The sequence below is a fragment of the Myotis lucifugus genome, unplaced genomic scaffold (genome assembly GCF_000147115.1).
Source record: "Myotis lucifugus unplaced genomic scaffold, Myoluc2.0 scaffold_90, whole genome shotgun sequence".
Taxonomy (NCBI): Eukaryota; Metazoa; Chordata; class Mammalia; order Chiroptera; family Vespertilionidae; genus Myotis; species Myotis lucifugus.
This window is the reverse complement of record NW_005871138.1, coordinates 413209-431388: the sequence shown is the minus strand read 5'-3', so window position 1 is coordinate 431388 and position 18180 is coordinate 413209. Positions and strand designations below refer to the sequence as shown.

Sequence of the window (18180 nt, the reverse complement as noted above, 5' to 3'; positions counted from 1 at the left end):
ATTTGGCTCAGAGTGAAAACCACTGGAAGACTTTTCTGCATGGCACATGCTAGGGAGGCAGCCACCATGCCTGCCACTGTTGTCCACATGATGCTGTGGTCCTGGGGGCAGTGAGACTCTCCTGGTCAGTGACTGGATGTGTATTGATGCCTACTGTCTCTGCCAAGGGCAACAGCACCCCTTGGTCTGGACTAAAAGGGCTGGGAGGCCTGGGGCCATAGGCTTCTGCTGGGAGGATTCTGCACCTCAGGACACATTCCCGAAGTCCTAGGAGAGGCTCAAGCAGTCTGCACACCGGCCCAGAATCAGGATTTCTGCTTAATCACCTGTATTTCAAACTACCAAAATCCCGAGCATGTGATTGATACTACCACAAGAAAGTTTTCCAGGCAAAATGTCTTTCTGAGGAGGAACTTGCACCTAGGGGAGACCTTGGGCACCTTGTGAAAAATAGGACCCGCCCTAGCCGGTTTGGCTCAGTGGATAGAGCGTTGGCCTGCACACTGAAAGGTCCCGGGTTCAATTCCAGTCAAGGCACATGCCTGGGTTGCGGGCTCGATCCCTGGTGGGGTGCATGCAGGAGGCAGCCAAACAATGATTCTCTCTCATCACTGATGTTTCTATCTCTCCCTCTCCCTTCCTCTCTGAAGTCAATAAAAATGTATTAAAAAAAAAAATCAGGACCCAACCAAGCCTCAGCTGTCTTTTCTCACAGGCCTTCTGGGGAATAAAGGGTATTGAAAACCAAAAGAGCATGAACAAATGGCTTGTAAAACGTTGGCTTTATTTGTTACTTTTTCACCTTATCTCAGTTATGCCGTTTTGGCGTCCACAGTGACAGTCCCTGGAAGCTGAGGTCAGCCCCGACCCACTGTGGTCATTAACCAGAGCCTGAGCCTGAGCCCCACAGGGCCCCATTGATGATTACAGGCTGCAGGCAGGTCTGCGGGGCTCCTGCTCGAGGCTGCAGGACTCCTATGGGTGGGGCCGAGGAGACCAAGTGTAGCGGAGGTCTCAGCTCAGGACTGGGTCTGACAAGGCCGCGTGTGACGTGATGGTATGCCCTGGACTGGGGGTGGTGGACAGGCCCATCATGGTTCTGTGGCTGACTTGCCGGGTAATTTTAAGCAAGTTACTTCTAGTCTCTTGGTCAGTCTGGTTTCTGGTTGCACTGCCAGTGAGAACTCTGGGAGCCCTCCTGACTCGGGTGTCGAGTTTGCCACGTCTACTGACTCATGACCACCTCTCTGTGCTTCGGAAGCCAGTGTGTACCTGCTGCTGGAGGGACACTGCTCTCCACAGGCTGGTGCTCCCCTCTGAGAAGTGGGGCGCCCTCCAGCAAGAATCCCACAGGCCTGCAGTGCCTTACTCGCTGTCCCTGCTGCCAAACACCGCCAGGCACTTGTCCTTGAGAGGGACCTCCCTAAAGGCCTTAAAAAACGCTCCAATTCCTAAGATCTCGATCACCTGTTATTGCAAACAAAACTTATTTTACACATAATAGTGAGTCTTTTATCAAACATTACAGCAACGTACAGCTCTCTGACCCTAACCACATCACAGACCTCTGGTCTAAGCCCTTCTTTCCTGGGAAGCCGAGGGAGAAGAGTGGTGCCTGTGAACACCACGTAAGTCACTGTCTCTCCACGTCTGAGCACCTGCCACAGTGCCCCTGCCTAGGGCTGAGTGGGGAGTGAAGGAACCACGGGGGACCAGGTCCAGTGACAACTGGAAGAACTGGACAGACATCACTGCAGGGATCCACCACACCATGTGTGCCTAGCTTGGCCACGCACAACTTTACAAGCTGAAGAATCCCAGCTGGTGGCTCAGTAGGCTGGAGCATTGTCCCGTACACCAATAGGTTGTGGGTTTGATACCCAGTTGGAGCATTTACGGGAGGCAACAGATGGATGTTTCTCTCTCTCTAAAAATCAATAAACATATCCTCAGGTGAGGATAAGAAGATAGCCCAAAAGTGTCTGCCAGGAAATTCATCCCTCTTTTAAAAACTACTTTTAAAAGAGAAGACAATTGGGTCGTCCAGAGAACAAGTTTTAAGTAGCTGTTCCTACCCCTGACCATGAGGGGACATGCTAACGAGTCTCCCACATCTACCAGAAAACACATAGTCTGCTCCCAGCCTCACACCTACTACCACAGTGAAATGTAGTCCTTTCAACAATGTTTGTGCTTCTAACCAATAAGTTATTCCCTTGTAGGGAACAGCTGGGACCACTGCAGCCGCCTACGGCACTGAGAAGGTGCAAAGGTTAAAACAAAGGTTACATGGACACATGAGTACAGTCATTTATCCTCCCAACCTCTGGCCATCAGGTGAATAAAACCTCACTTCTATGGTTATTTTGCCAATGCCAGAATAGAAAGCAAAATTTCAAATTGGAAATTTCTAGCACTTTACAAAGTGGAATGAAAGAATATGAAATTAAAAAAAAAAAATTAAAGGTCCACATGCCATAGCAGTACCCCGTGCTGGATTCGTTGCTCCTTTCCTTGGCAAGTCCAGAGCATGGCTCCTCTTCCTGGTCCAGGGGAGACATGGCTCAGAACAGAAGGGCCCCCATGCTGCCAACCTCGCTCTGCTCCTTTACAAAGATTTCAAAGTACTGGTAGATGATTGTGACCGCAAGCAGGATCCCAGTTCCAGATCCGATGGCACCCAGGAAGTCAGCCAGGACGGAGAGGGCCCCAATACACAGCCCCCCGAAAGCAGCAGCAGTGGGGATGTACCTGGGGAGGAGATGAGTCAGCAAGGTGTCACCACATAAATACCTGTAGTGTGGCCCACTCCTGACCCAGGCTACCTGCCTACTTACCTCTGATTTAGGAACCTAACTCCTGTAGAGGTCATTCCGCTACCTCCTTGAAACTTTATATCAAACTTTATAACTGCTCACATACCATTAGGTCTAGACTAGGGCTGCTGTCCAGTAAGTGGACACTCAAGCCACATGTGGCTAGTGAAATATGACTAGTCCAAGTTGAGATATTAAAGTTGTCACACTAGATTTTGAAGACAAGAACATAAAATATCTAATGATTTTCCTTACATTAATTACAAATTTTTACTTTTTAAATGTGACTACTAGAAAATTTAAGAGTTCTTATGTGGCTTGCATTTTATTTCTCCTGAACAATGTGCTGTAAATCTGGAGTCTTCAGAGAATTCTCATTAAGAGAGTGAACAACAACAACAACAAAAGAGAGTGAACAAAATTGTCTACTGTCCCTGCTAGGGATCGAAAGACAATCTGAAATTGGCAATGCTGATTTTCTTGTGGACACAGGAACCTTTTCTAACCTGGATAAGATTTAATTAACCAGAAATCTCTAAGCCCTATCAACATGCTTGATGTGTAAGAAAACTACAATTATGAGAAAACCACTAGGACCGAGGGCCAGCCTCACCGATTGAGCTCATGGACCATGGAAGTCTCTCGGTGGCCCCTCATCACCATCTGCTGCTCCTTCAGCTGCTTTGCAACCTGCATGATGCCCGAAGAGAAGACAATGTTCAATTTTAATTTTGAAATTGAGAGGCAGGTAGACATTTCATAGTGGCTCTAAACACCGGTTTCCTTCTTTAGCATCCTGGTAATATTTATACAGATAATTTAAAAACTGCTCCAGAGAAGTCGTATGACGAAGTCTAGTTTTAGTTTGGCTCCACCTCCCCAAGTGAGCATTAATTTACCCCTGGGCTCGTCTATGGCCATAAACACTTCGGCCTGATAAGGAGGAAGCGGCTGCAGGTATTCACAGACCACTGACACCAGGGACGTGCGAGAGCTCCTGTTTCCTGGTTTAATTAAATTGTAACTTATACTTACATCTTTGGCAGAGGAGCCTGAGACCTCGATCCATGTTTTGGAGAAGAATGCACACGAGCCCAGCATGAACACTATGTATACAACGGCATGGACGGGGTCTTCTAACACGGAGCCAAAAGATTCTGGAGGGGACAGGTAATAGCAAAGGCCACCGACCGGATAAGCACGTGCTGGGCCCCCAGAAGACGTATCCTGGAAGAACACACAGAGAGCCTGTGAGTGCTGTTTCTTCATACCTTAGCGTAAGGACAAAAGTAGCTCTGAGCAGATGAAAAGGAACACAATTTTGCTCGTGTCCACAGTGCCATTTTCTTACTGAAAAGAAAAGTTACTGTGCTGGATTGGTAAAAGGCATGGTTAGAAAATATCTTTGGGTAAAATGTTTGGTCACAAGGAAGACACGTGGATGCACCCACTGTAACGAGCCGCAGCATTCAAACGGATTTCTTCAAGCAGCCATACTTACAGACCAGGTGCCCAGCAGGCTGACCAGCAGGTTGCCACTGAAGCGGGCTGACAACATCTGGGAGATGACGTACAGGTTGGACACCAGGGCGGACTGCAGGATGATGGGGATGTTGGAGGTGTAGAAAAGCTTGATAGGGTAGGTGTTGTACTGGCCTCGGTAACGAGCCGACTTGATGGGCAGGTCCACTCGGAAGCCCTGAGAAGCCAAACAAAGCAGAGCACCCTCAGTGCCTCATTCCAGTGTCTGCAGACACAGCCCAGCTGGGGGTGGCTGGACCTACACTGGTTCCAGGGCTCACATGTCCTTTCCTGACCCATCACTGCACTTGGGGCCACTTTAACTGAGGGTCCCCAGAAAGAAAGGCTTAACAAATGCACCGAAGCCCAGCACAGTGGAATAATCCCATTTCTGTCAAAAACAAACACACAAACAAGCAACCCACAGTCCATCACATTATATCTGCATCAATGTGGACCATAAAACAGCTGAAGGACACATGCCCAGTAAGTCCGAACAGTGGTTCTCTTGGTGTTACCTCTCCTATGCTCTTACAGTGACCTCACAACAAGGCCACCATGGCTTCCACCTCACACCCCAGAGCAGTCTTTTACGATGTTTTAAATCATAAGCAGAAAAGCTAAACTTTTCTGTGAATATAGCTTCTCCCTCTGAAAGCCTTGGAGAATAGAAAGGTTTTCTTTTATATTATTTTTACAAACTCCCAGTGCCTAGAACAGGATTCAGAATATAGAGGCTTTAAAATAAAATAAAAATTTAATGGCCGAACTACACATATCCACACCAAGCTTATGGTGCACTAAAGCTTAGTAATCAGGCATCTGAGTAAGTCCCAGCTGAAGGAACAGACTGTCTGGTCCCCAGAAAAAGCACTTGGTGGTATAATGACCTTCCTGTAAGCACTACGCTGTCTTTTCCACTGCCATTCTTTTCAGTAACTGTCAGAATACAAAGTGGCTGATGAAAAAATACAAAGACTAATCCAACTACAGAAAAGCAACTGACAGCTCAGGTCTCTTATTCACAAGCAAGTGGCACAGACTAATAATTTGAAAGGTAAGAGCTCTCAGAGGAAGGGCCTTTTCCAGAATGACACTACCTACAAACACTCTATAAACATTGGGTAAGATGGCGATGAAGCTTTAGAGCTTGAAGACTTTTCACTTCTCTTTAACTAGGAACTTAAAGATGTATCTTCTTTATCTGTTGCTGCGCCCAACCCAAAGGAGCATCATCTCAGAGACGTGGCATCGGCCTCAGTTTTGTCTGGTTCAGGCAGGTCCCCACGACTCAATGGAACACACCTGTCCAGCTCCCATGGAAACCTGCTCCTTTCAGAGGCCATCCCACCACTTCAGTACTATACGGTGATGTACACCACCCTGGGTGCGGGTGAGGGCGCACACACCAAGACATTCCAAAACTTAAACCGGACCATCTGATCTCCCTGTGGTGGGTCTGGACGCACCTGGAAATAGATGACCACTGCAAAGACAAAGATGGTGGCAATCAGATTCATGAGGTTGGGGAGGTTCTGGCGGTAGAAGGCCTCTCGAAGGGCTCGGACCTTGTCAGTGCGTGTGGCCAGCAGATGAAACAGTGCAATGATGGCACCTTCAAACTCCATCCCTGTTGGTAAAGGAGGGACACATGTGGTAAGGAGACAAACAGCTTCTTAGAGAAGAAAACAGAATCAGTTTTAAGATCCATGGTGCCTATTCCATAACCACAGGGGTAGAGTGGCATTTTCTCCTCCCTCATTCCTATTTCTTCAGTAGAGATTTCAACCTGCAGAAAGGGGCTCGTCTACGCTTTTGAGTTCTCATTTCATTGGCATGTGAGTCAAAGGCCACCAGACTTGTGGAATGATGATCGATTATAAAACCACAAAAGCAGGACCGGCTGAACTCCAGCTGAAGAGGTCCTACACTGGAGTGGCTCGGAGCTGCCCATTCATTTCCCCGGAAAACCCCGGGCAGTAGAGTATCCCCAGCTTTGAAGTGCAGGCTGCCTCTGACAAGGGGGAGCGGGGGATGGGCTTGACTTCTCGGCTCCTTACATTGACGATCAAGCAGAAAGGACAACATGCTTGCCCACCACACAGCCTGATCCAGCCAGTATACACCCTATAGGAAAGGGTGCTGAAAGAGCCAGGAAGCAGAGCAGCTTACCGAGGGACTGAAGGAATCAAGAGCAAGAATGGGTACATGGCCTGAGGATTAGGCAGCAGACCCAAGTGAGGGGAAGTTGGGGAGCTGGGGCATTCATAAGGCTTAGAAAGCTTATAAAATTTCAAGAAACTTACTGAAGTTAAACCCCCAGCTAAAGTAAGAAGCAGGAGCACTGTATTACTCTATGTCCGTGGAGGACAGTGTAACTCTCCCACAATGACAGTCTCGCCTCCTGCAGGGAGCCAGTGCCATGTCCAGAGCTGTGCCCTGTGGGCAGGTGGAAGGTCCTGATATCAGTACTGTGAAGGGCGCCTGCATACTGCCCCATGAGGGCACTTTCCTCGTGTTTCTAACACATGATGGTGGTACCATCTGCTGCTTCTCCTGCTGCCTATTCCTGGACCATTTCATGTTATTTCTCATTTCATCCTGGCAACTGAGTCTGGGAGGTAGAGGGATTTGCCCCAAACCACTTATCTACTCCTAATAGGAACAGCCAGGAAGTGAACGCCAAGTTCAGGCCTCTTACAGAAAGCTGCTTCCTGCATGACCAAGTGCGTTGGTTGGTTCAGTGATTTCATTTTTAGAAACGTATTCACTGAAAGCAACTGCCAAAATACAGAAACATGAATGTATGAGGCTGTTCACTGTATCTGTTGCACCAACAACCCAAACTGGAAATGACCTACATGTCCATCAGAAGACTGCTTCAATCAATGCTGCTCATCCTTGCCAAGAAGTCCACACTTGGCTAGAAAGTAAGAGGCAGGATTCTGTACTCTGGTATGGTCAACAATTGTGCAATACTCTGATGTGGAATATGTAAGTTATGTATCATTAGGAGCAGAAGCCTGTCTGTGTTTAAAAATACACACAGAAGAATCAGAAGAAATGTACCTAAAACGGAGCTGCTGCTTCTTTGGAACGGGAACTTTGGTCTTCTGCTTTGCACATGTCCATACTTTTCACCGACCCCTGTCCCTAGGGGAGCCCAGGGTGCTTACCTCGGCCAGTGTTGACAGTGGTGGGGCTGAACGCTTTCCACACGATGGTCTCACAGATGTTAGTGGCAATAAAGAGGGAGATTCCAGAGCCAAGGCCATACCCTTTTTGCAGAAGTTCATCCAAAAGTAGGACAATTAAGCCAGCAACAAAGAGCTGTAAATTAAAAAATAAAAGTAAAGAAACCCAAATAGACTGCATTCCAGTTCCCTGCAGGTGTGGCTCTTTCCTCCCTTAGCAAGGGGCTTCTCTGATATAAATGCTGAAGGCCGAGTAGACAACAGACAGCAGGGCCTTCCTCTGTTGAGTTTAGAGAGGCCAACACAGGTGCTTGGCTCCTTCTCCATAGAAGTTTATTTTAGGCATGGTTCAGGGTTGCTATTTGGGAAGTCTGAGTGAGTGTGAGGAGCTACTCAGAAGGGGAGAATGTCAGCATAACAATTACCTGAATGGTGATTAACAGGCAGATTCCAGCACCCATTTCAGAAGGGTCCCCATACATTCCCGTCATCACATACACAATAGACTGGCCAATGGTAATGATCATGCCAAATACTAGAAATCAAAAGAAAACTATGTTCTCAAAGTGGGATATTACACAGTCATAGAGGAAACAGTTATTGAACACCTACTCTGTACAAAGCACAAAGAACAAAGATGAATCATACTGATACTGTCACCCTGGCTCAGTTGTTGTTGCCTTTTTAAATATATTTTATTGATTTTTTACAGAGAAGAGAGAGGGATAGAGAGTCAGAAACATCGATGAGAGAGAAACATTGATCAGCTGCCTCCTGCACGCCCCCCACTGGGGATGGGCCCGCAACCAAGGTACATGCCCTTCACCGGAATCGAACCTGGGACCCTTCAGTCCGCAGGCCGACACTCTATCCACTGAGCCAAACCGGTTAGGGCGTGGCTCAGTTGTTGAGTGTTGTCCTGAGCACCATAAGGTTGCCAGTTCAATTCCCAGTCGGGGCACATGCCTAGGTTTTGGGTTCGATCCCCAGTCAGGGTGCATGGGGGAGGCAACAGATGGATGTTTCTCTCTCACATCACTGTTTCTCTCTTTCTCTCAAACCAATAAAAACATCTATTTTTATCTGTATACTGATACTGCCTCAAGGAGCTTGGTCCAAGAAACACCCAAAAGTTACACTGTCAAAGCACACAATAACTCAAATGCCTATTAAGTGAAGCAGGCGAGCGCCTTCATTTCACCTCCTAAATTCACTTTCCCTTCAGAGACGGGAAGAGGAAGAGCTGGAACATGACAAATCTGTTCTATGGAAGACAAGTCAAGGAGCAAAATCTACTAAAGACAGTATCCCAAGGATGTCACTACCCCACGGCATCCACACTCAGATAGATCAGACTGCTTGGGTTGTGGAGAGCTCCTGAGCTGAACGACATGCCTGGGCCACCTCTGCAAGCTTATCATCCAGGTCTGAGTCCAGAATAAGGACGATTAACTCTGGGATAAAGGGGTTCCCAGTTTGTATGTGATGTATGTGGTTTTTTAAAAGGAAAAACCTCACCATGCCATCAGTAACTTAGTCACTTGTTCCATTTCCTCTGCCACAAGCTCTCTTGGCCTAATGGAAGCTTTGCTTTGTGTAGACTATCCGCGTGTCTTATATCATTATACTTCATTGTTAGGCAAAATGGAATCAACACATTTTTACTGGTTCCACATTACTAGATGAATCTCTAAGTAAGGGCATGGGTTTCAAGCTTTTCTGGTTAGTTTGTCAAACCTAATTAGTAGAATAAATTAGTAGAATAAATTGTGCTCCAGAGTACCCATCATATGTAATTTTCATTTGACTTTTAAAGAACTGCTCAATGAAACTGAATTCTCTAAGCAGAAGAAATTTAAAAAATTGTCAAGACCAAAGATAAAACAGACAATCTGTGCTTAAAAATAATTCATGTATATATTTTAAAATTCTAATTTATGTCTAAAACTGACAAGTGTAAATTACATTGGTATTTTTTGCTCAATTATTTAATCTACTAAGTTAAAAAGATTTCTTCTGGTGTGGAAGAAAATATGGCTGGATAGAAAACTGTAAATATCACTTTCTAATTAATGCATATCAGTTCAGTCAGAGGCTGAACATGGATCACTTTGATGACTGGTCATTGTTACTTGTGACACTTATTTGCTACAAAGTAACTATTGTTAATCCCATTTTTTCCAGATGAAGAAACTGAGATGTAAAAGTTGTCATAGCTGTCACCTAACTCTGTCCAAAAGTCATAAGCTAGTAAATAGTAGAACGGGGTTGGGAGAATCAACTTTCCCCTGAGTTGAATCTTTTTAAACTCCCAGAAGAAAAACAGTATCTGCCAAATACCTATTAAGTGCCAGGCACTGAGTGTGTTTACAAACGTTATTCTACTGAATTCCTACAATAACTCTGAAGTACACATCATCTCCTCCAAGTGGTAAGGACATCGATCGGCTGGTGGAGGGAGACCGCCAAGCCCTGCTCCTTCCACTCAATCGTGCAGCCTTGGGGCAATGGACATCCTCCCACCTGCCTTGTCCAGCCCATCCAAGTACCTTGCACCACGCCTCTCCCAGAGCGCTTTCTTTCTGTCTTTTGTTAGGGATTATAAATCTATATAGTATTAATAAGAAACTGACAATGTAGTATGAAGTTTACATTTAAACAAAATTTTCACAAACACTTAACAGATGTCTAAAAAGATTTACAATGGAGTTCTAGATGCAGGTCTAGAGAATGTCAAGAACTGATGGATCTCATAAGTCAAGACAGCATTTTGGGTATTAGTTAATTCTTAGGATTAAAAAAGAATTTTTATTTTGTTTTGTGCTCTAAAGTATGAAAGTTTAATCTTCTCCTGAGACCAGGACTTCTGAAATAATCCAACTCTTAAAGTGACTTGATGAACTTGTGCTCAGTGACTGAACCCTGCCACTAATGGTTTCATAGTTCAACATTAAAAAACAGAGATGCTCTGGCCGGGTAGCTCAGTTGGTCAGAGTATCATCCCGATATGCCAAGATTGTGGGTTCGATCGCCAGTCAGGGCACATTCAAGAAGCAACCAATGAATGAATAAATAAGTGGAACAAATCAATGTCTTTCTCTCTCTCCTTCCCTGCTCCCTCTCTAAAATCAGTAAGAAAAAACCCCAAAACAAAAAAACCACCTCTTATGCTACCTTCTTCCCCTCCCCAAATACCTCAGCCAAGTGGTTTTGATGGATAATCTGTAACTTCATAATTAGAAAAGGGTCTTCTTGTCAATTTCAAGAATTAGCACCTCTAAGACAGAATAATCTAACTATGTATATGCTTCAATAAAAGACTTTCCCTTCTCAACCAGTTTCCATCCCCAAAATGGCAGCTTTGGTAACTCATCAATGGGTTTAGTTCTTTATTGGGAACACGTTGGCTTGTAAGTTTTTTCCTTCATAGAAGGCCCTTCGCTTTTCTCCCCAAAGTGCAGAATGGGTTGCCTCAAAACACTGATCTTTCTTCCCCTCCACGGGGATGGGTGTGCACTGTACAGCATGGAACAGCTTTAAAGCACTGGGCTGCTGTCGGGCACAGAAACTAGACTGGCTCTTCAAAGGACATCTTCTCAAGCCACCTCTACAGCTTCAAGACAAGTAGAACTCTACCCCTCCCCACCTGAAACCCAGTCAGATGTGACAGGGGCTGGTCCCAGCAGAGTTTTTTGTCACCATCTTCTGAGGAGTAGGAATGTCACATGAGCATAGAAGGATATGACAACCTGGGGGCACTAGACAGTGGCTTCTTTGGCAGGGACCAGGTCAGTCTCATCAAACATGAGTTCTCCACTGGATTCTGCAGCTCTAATAATGTACTCCGGCTCCAAACCCCAGACAAAGCCTTGGTGCATTTGACTCTTCTTTCTTCTTCCATTTGTTTTCCTCTCCCTTAGCTTCAGAATCAGAGTTAGCTTTGCACTTGCCTCCCTCTGACTTCTCTGTCTCATATGCTGTTTTCCGTGACTATAGAAACTCAGCTGTGAGGTTGGGGCAATCCAGGTTCTCTTCTGGCTCCCGTGCGTTGCCTCCATCTGAGAACCCCTTCCACCTGAGCAGGGACCCCACCTTTGCCATTACCTCTCAACGGCCGAGCACTTTGCCCACTACATTCCTCTTCCTTCTCTTCTTGCACCTCCTCCACTTTCTTCTTGTTTTGTTTTTTCCCCATAGAGCCCACCAGTACTCTGGTTTAAAGGGTGACACACTGCTCAGAGCAGTGCCCAAAAGCACAAGAGGAATTGGGGCCGCACTACTGGCACATAGTGTTGGGAACTGGAGGAGTGGTGCCCAAGTGGCCACATTTGAGGCCCTCACTGAAGCAGTGTATCACAGGCCCCAGCCAATGGCTCTGCCTGAGAAGTGCTTTCTTGCTAACACAGGCCATGGAGCACCTGCAGGACTGCTGGGCCAAGGAAGTTACACGGTACAAAGGAAAAACTGTTTTGATGCCCCAAACTTTATAGCAAATTCAAATTCTCAACTATTGACATTTGAACATCATTGAAAATCTCACTTACACTTTTGGGCTCCATTGAAGAGGGCTCGGTCTTTTGGGGTGTCACCAACTTCAATTATTTTGGCGCCAGCCAAGAGCTGCATGATGAGGCCGGAGGTGACAATGGGAGAGATACCCAGCTCCATCAATGTGCCTGAGGACAGGGGAGGCAAAACACAGCCCATATTAGCTTGGAAAACATATTATTAAGAAAATGAATGAGCAAAATCTGACTGTGTACCCCTTACACAAAACTAGTGTGCTTCAGTTTGCTAGCAGCATTTAATTTAGAAAATAACCCCAAAATATCAACGATTACAGTATAATTCAATTCATTCTATTCAGTCGGCCAGACCACATCTTATTCTGTTTCACATGGCTTTTAAACAGATAGCTACATTTAAATTCACCATAAACAGATTTATTCTGGTTTTACAGAGATAAGAAAGGTTTGTCTCTTTCTCAGGTAATAAAAAGGATTAACATTCAAATAATTCCAGAGTCTGAAAAGGATGCCTATACAATTGTATCTAGTTGTGAATAAACTTCTACTTCCATTACGCTAAAATACTTCCAACTGATTTGAAACTTTATTTGAATTATATTATATTTAAAAAATAGGTTAATCGAAAGTGATACTGACATAAACGTTCAAAATCCCCCCCCAAGGAAATTAGAGTGTACAAAACACTGTTACATATTTTGATATATATAATGATGTAACCTATAGATATGAAAAAGATGCAGCTGAGAAACAAATTACATATTCTAAAGGTTATCAAAACACAAGACAGGTAGAAATATCATTATTTCAGTTGTTTAAAAAAATATTCTAGTTTTTCCTATTCTCTACGACATACTCAACCTTGATATTACATGTTTTATACTGCATTCAGATGCAATTCTGAATATGATGACATGCCTTGATGCTGAATTCGGCATTTACTAAGGCTATTCAGCACAGCACACTGACATTCTTCCCAAACACTCTCTGAGCTCCACATAAAGCCAAAGCCTGTAATTTAACTAAAGAAGGTCAGTCAAGCCCACACTGTACAGAAAGAGGTACAGAGAGCCAGAGTTCTACCTCTATTAGAGGCTAGGATCACTCTTATCCAATAGAAAGGGTCGGCAGAATCTGAAGACATGATGCCAAACAGGGGGATCTGGAAACAAGCATAGAGAAAAGAAGTCAGCACAGGTCTCCAGCCCTCTCTGACCCCCACCTCCATACAGGAACGGGAAATCGGGCTTACCTGGCAGCACACCAAGAAAATAAAGAGGGTAATAGCGGTCCATAGCACTTTCTCCTTAAACTGAATCTGTGCAGAAGAGAAAGAAATAAGGCAAGAAGTTATTTTCATAAGCAAATTAATAGAAATCGACTCAGATTAGACCCCTTTTTCTGTTCATCAGAAAGGTAAGCCTTGTACTCCAAACCATGTACCAAACATTAGTATCAAAATACAAGTACATGTACTGCAGGTTTTCTATATGCAAAGACCTTTATATGCATCATCTCATTGGACCCTTGAACTACATAGCTCCTATTTTTTAAAAAATATATTTTATTGATTTTTTTACAGAGAGGAAGGGAGAGAGATAGAGAGTTAGAAACATCGATGAGAGAGAAACATCGACCACCTGCCTCCTGCACATCCCCCACTGGGGATGTGCCCGCAACCCAGGTACATGCCCTTGACCGGAATCGAACCCGGGACCTTTCAGTCCGCAGGCTGACGCTCTATCCACTGAGCCAAACCGGTTTCGGCAGCTCTTATTTTTATTTAACAATGAGAAAACTGAGTTTTCTCCTGAGACTCATAGCTGAAGTGAGTTTGAGTCCAATGCATGTGCTCTTAACCATTAGTATAAACAGTTTAGGATCAAGTCCAAGATCAAAAAATGTTGCAATAGAAAGAGATTCCTAAACCAGACAAGCCTTTACAATATATGAGCTATCATCATTCACTTGAAAGGGTTTTGTAACTGATGAAATCTTGTTATTTTGGAGTCAGCCGATTTGGAATTTGTGATTGTTTAATACGTAGTGTACTTTCTATGAATTAAGGATAAAACAATGTAATAAACAATATGGGGCAGGAGGGCAAGGAGAGTTGCAGGTTTAACCCACTCACTAACTGCTAGTAGCATCTAAGACTTTTCACATCTCTTCAGGTATGTAAGCAGGATAGGTTTACATTTCAGAAGCATTTTACAGATGACTACGAAGAACCATTAGAAAAGTTTAGATGCCCTGCCCAAGGCGCCTCTGGTGCTAAGCAGTAGAGTGGGATTCTTCTGGGTCTTCTGCTTCTAAAACTCAGTGTCTTTGTTAGTACTTGCTGCCTATACTGCAAGAACAGCTTTAAAAGGCTTAAAAAACACAGTAATACTGTGCAGAATAAGGATCTTTATGTGAAAATGCCTTGTGTAAACAAAACTTGTTCTTTGAAATGACTTTTTTTAATCCTCACATGAGGATATGTTTCCATTAATTCCTAGAGAGAGAGGAAAGGAGGGAGGGAAGGAGGAAGGGAGGGGAGAGGAAGGAAGGGAGGGTAGGAAAAAAGGGGGGAGAAAGAGAGAGGGGGGAGGGAGAGAGGGAGGGAAGGAGGGAGGGAGAGAGGGAGGGAGGGGGGGGGAGAGAGAGAGAGAGAGAGAGATAAAGATAGATCGAAGTGGGAGAGAAATATCAGTCGGTTGGGTCGGGTCAGTTGCTTCCCATATGCTCCCTGACCAGGACCTAACCTGAAACCTTTTGGTGTGTGGGACAACACTCCAACCAACTGAGCCACCTGGCCAGGGCTGAAATGATTTTTTATAGGAAAAAAGAGTGGACAATTTTTACAAGACTCCTCATTTGTTAATAACCAAGTCTTTCATGGATGCAGCCAAATTTAACAGCAAAGCATCAAAAGCTGTTTATTCAAGTCTTGTCTACTCTACCTTCTACACAGCTCCTAAATCTAGCCTTACCTCCTAGCCCACTCCCGTAGATCACTCTCTATTGCAAAAGCCTCTAAGCCACTCCAATCCTCTACCTACTTTCAAGGCAAGCTTCTAATGTCTGCTCCCATTGCTTCCCACCTACCCTTTGTGTTCCAACCTGCTTGTCTTCATTGCCTTTGCACATTACACATTCTTTATGCCTGAAATTCCTCTCCCTCACTTCACGAAAACTTCTATTCTTCCTGCAAAACCACCATCAGAAATCACATCTTCCAGAGTTAACCCCTTTTGAAGCCACTGCTGTATCTTGCACATATTTTCACTGCTCCATCTATCACACTTAAGCTACAAGGCCAATCCACGTCACTGGGCTAGTAAGTGGTTGTGGGAAGGGTGGGTCCCAGGATTGCCTGCCTCCAGAGCCATGACCTTTCTACCATGCTGGGGGTGGGGGTGGGGTGACAGGGGAAGGGCTTTGCCTATTAGCCCATCAAAGGCAATACCTACGTGGGGCATTTATACAAAACAAAGACCACACACACAAATGAAAAGACACTCCAAGAACCCAAGTGTCCATGTTGATGTCAAGTACACATATGTGAATGCATGAACAACAGTCGGAAAAGAATGTGAAGACAAAATATATTCCTGTTCTTTAAGAACCCAATGACAGCAACACTCACTATCGTGGCCTGTAGCTATCCAGGTAGCAGCAGAAATCCTGAGAAAGACGCAATAGAAGTCTACACTTCCATTTTTCCCACGTTTTAATGCACCTGCTGTAAAAAGCAGGGTTCACAAAATGCCTTCACTCTCAGGTGATCTGGCAGCCTACATACAAAGTTTTCGGTCAGAATAAAGCGACTGCTTTTAGCTCCTCTTAGCAGCTGGCTACAAAGAGCTTCTCCTAGAAAAAAAACCCAACTGCATCTGCTCCTGCTGGAGGTGAAGAGGGAAGGGTAGCCCAACCTGAGGATCCCAGGGCTTTTGAGGCCTTACTCATTCACTGCCAGGGTCAATTTTTGGCACAGGGCAAACTCGAGGCTCTGCTCCCTGAATAACATCCACAAAGGATGCTCCGAATAAAGCACGATGACTTGGGTGGAAATTCCCACACGAGGAGGTCACCTTTCGACAAAGCTCAGGAGTGCATACAACTATCCTCCAGGGGGAAGAGGAGGGAGAGAGTTTCCATTGGCGTGTTGAAGCCATATTTAATTGTACTGTAAACTTCAAGCATCCCGAGTTCCACGAAGCCTCCCTGACAGCGATTGGGGACTTACCTTTCGCTCGGGCTTCTGGATTTCCGGCAAGATGACACAGAAGGGTTTGATGACTTCCAGAAACTTGACTTTGACGGAAAAAACAAAAGAAGAATTAGGGCTCGGAGAACCTTTCGCGCTACCCGGGTAAGCCTTCCGCCCAGCTTGTGTTGGGGCAGGGGGCAGGGGGCAGGGGAGCAGACCGAGTACCAGAACTCGTGGGAATCCCGAGGGCCTGGGATCCCGGCTGGCCTAGTGGGCGGGCACCTGCCCGGACCGGTGAGGGGAAAGGGGGACTGTGTTCCATCCCGGCGCAACCGGGGCTGCCCCCAGGGACTCACTCGCCATGGCGGCGGCGGCTGCTCCACTCCGGGTCCTGCTTAGGCTCCACTCCGCTCCGCGCGAGGCGACGCTGCCCGCGGCTCAGCCAGCAACGGGGTGCAGCACCTCCGCCGAGAGACACGTCAGTGATAGCACTGGGATGAGTGGAGCGGGGCGGAGCCGGGACCGGGTGCAGGCCGTAGGCCGCTTCCGCTTCCTGCCACGCGCTGAGAGCTGGCCCCGGCGCCGCGCCGCCTCCGCGAAGACTTCAACTCCCGGCATGCAGCGGGGCCCTCGGGGCCTGTCCGGAAGAGGATGCTCAGCCGGCGGGGCGGGGCCGCGAAGAGGCGCGGGGCACGCCGGGACTGGGAGTGTGTGTCTGAATGGACTTGGGTACGCGAGAGCGCGTGGGGAAGGGAGGGCTGGTCGCAGCTCAGGAGGCAGAGGCGGTGCTGTTTGGTGGGAAAACTGAGGCCAATGGTAGACGCTTCCTGCTCCCTCGGCTCTGAGCGAGGCGGGGTCCGGGTCACTTATTTGCTTTTCACGGCATTGACAGCTTTTGAATTAGCGAATAGACTGTAAGCTCCTTTGAGCAGACTGCGTCCCAGCGCTGACCAGTTCCGGCCCCTAGTAGGTGCTCGGCACGGCGGCCCGACACCCTTGTTAGCAGTTATTTAGCAAACTCCGGGGCCTGTCCTGGGCCGGAAGTGACTTCTGCCCAGCCCCTGCCCTCTGAGGACGAATGGGATGAGTGCGCGGAGAGACAGGCGGTCCGAGAAGAGCGGGGCGGCCGAGGAAACGGTCTGGTGCACCGGGGAGTCCAGGAAGGTCTCCTTGAGTGGCTCAGTTGCTTTTGTGCCCCACGCAGACGGATTCCGGCGAGAAGGAAGGACGGAGGGTGCTCCCGGTTGAGGAAAGCGTAGTGAGGAAGACATGGTGTGACTGCTTAAGATCTATGGGGAAAGAAGCCTGTCTGGCCATGTGAAGGAAAATCATAAGATTTAGTGTTCGTGGACCAATGGGTGGGTCCAAGGATGCTAGATGGGAGTTGGGATTTATTTTCGATGCATCTGTGATCCAGGGTAACATGTAAATTAAAAGGAAGAGACTACTGTGAGCATTGCCTGAGGAGGTGGTGGGCGCCACTGGCTGGGGATTAGTGAAGATTTTAGGGAGCCAAATCCTGACCTGGACCAGCAGAAGTCGGAGGTACAGCTGTGACAAGATGCTGTATTTTGGCAATAATCATTTAGGGATTGCTTTTGCTATTTTCCCTCCCATTTCTAGCAGGTAGCCAGGACTTGTAAATCACTTTTCAGGATTTTTGTAGGATAGGAAGTCTTTTTTTTTTTTTTAAGGTTTAACATCTTTCTTCTTTTTTTCTGTTTTTCTTTTAAAAATTTATTGGGGTGACATTAGTTAATAAGATATAGGTTTTAAGTCTACATTTCTGTGATACATGATCTGCATATTGCATTGTGTGCCCACCACTCCAAGTCAGGTCGTCTTCCATCACCATATCTTTGCCCCTCTTTACTCTTTTTTTTTTTTTTAAATATATTTTATTGATTTTGTTACAGAGAGGGAGGGAG

The 18180-nt window shown here is 46.2% G+C and overlaps 1 protein-coding gene, 1 long non-coding RNA gene and 1 pseudogene across 2 annotated transcripts in view; 1 reads left to right on the top strand and 2 right to left on the bottom strand.

The window, feature by feature from the left end:
- Positions 1–763: 763 nt before the first annotated feature.
- Positions 764–16773, bottom strand: SEC61A1 (Sec61 translocon alpha 1 subunit). The gene is made up of 12 exons (XM_006091302.3): positions 16609–16773; positions 16289–16356; positions 13310–13375; positions 13141–13219; positions 12076–12207; positions 7957–8066; positions 7514–7667; positions 5807–5967; positions 4318–4515; positions 3852–4043; positions 3430–3506; positions 764–2751 (listed from the first exon to the last, which is right to left on the bottom strand). Exons 1-12 carry the CDS (start codon positions 16613–16615, stop codon positions 2565–2567), a joined length of 1431 nt encoding a protein of 476 aa, XP_006091364.1. The 5' UTR covers positions 16616–16773; the 3' UTR covers positions 764–2564.
- On the bottom strand, positions 10689–12023 carry LOC102435841 (annotated as a pseudogene).
- Positions 16774–17015: 242 nt separating the features above from the next.
- LOC106697643 overlaps positions 17016–18180 on the top strand; it is an 11865-nt gene continuing 10700 nt past the window's right edge. The window contains exon 1 of the long non-coding RNA XR_001348775.2: positions 17016–17797. This is a non-coding gene — a long non-coding RNA (uncharacterized LOC106697643). The remainder of the gene's footprint in view (positions 17798–18180) is intronic.

What these genes read in the sequence shown, in the direction of transcription:
- SEC61A1 (XM_006091302.3), bottom strand. An exon ending in TCCAGAAGCCCGAGCGAAAG is followed by an intron (nt 13,376 to 16,288) that starts GTAAGTCCCCAA and finishes TCTTCTGCACAG; the next exon opens with ATTCAGTTTAAGGAGAAAGT. An exon ending in GATCCTAGCCTCTAATAGAG is followed by an intron (nt 12,208 to 13,140) that starts GTAGAACTCTGG and finishes CCCTGTCCTCAG; the next exon opens with GCACATTGATGGAGCTGGGT.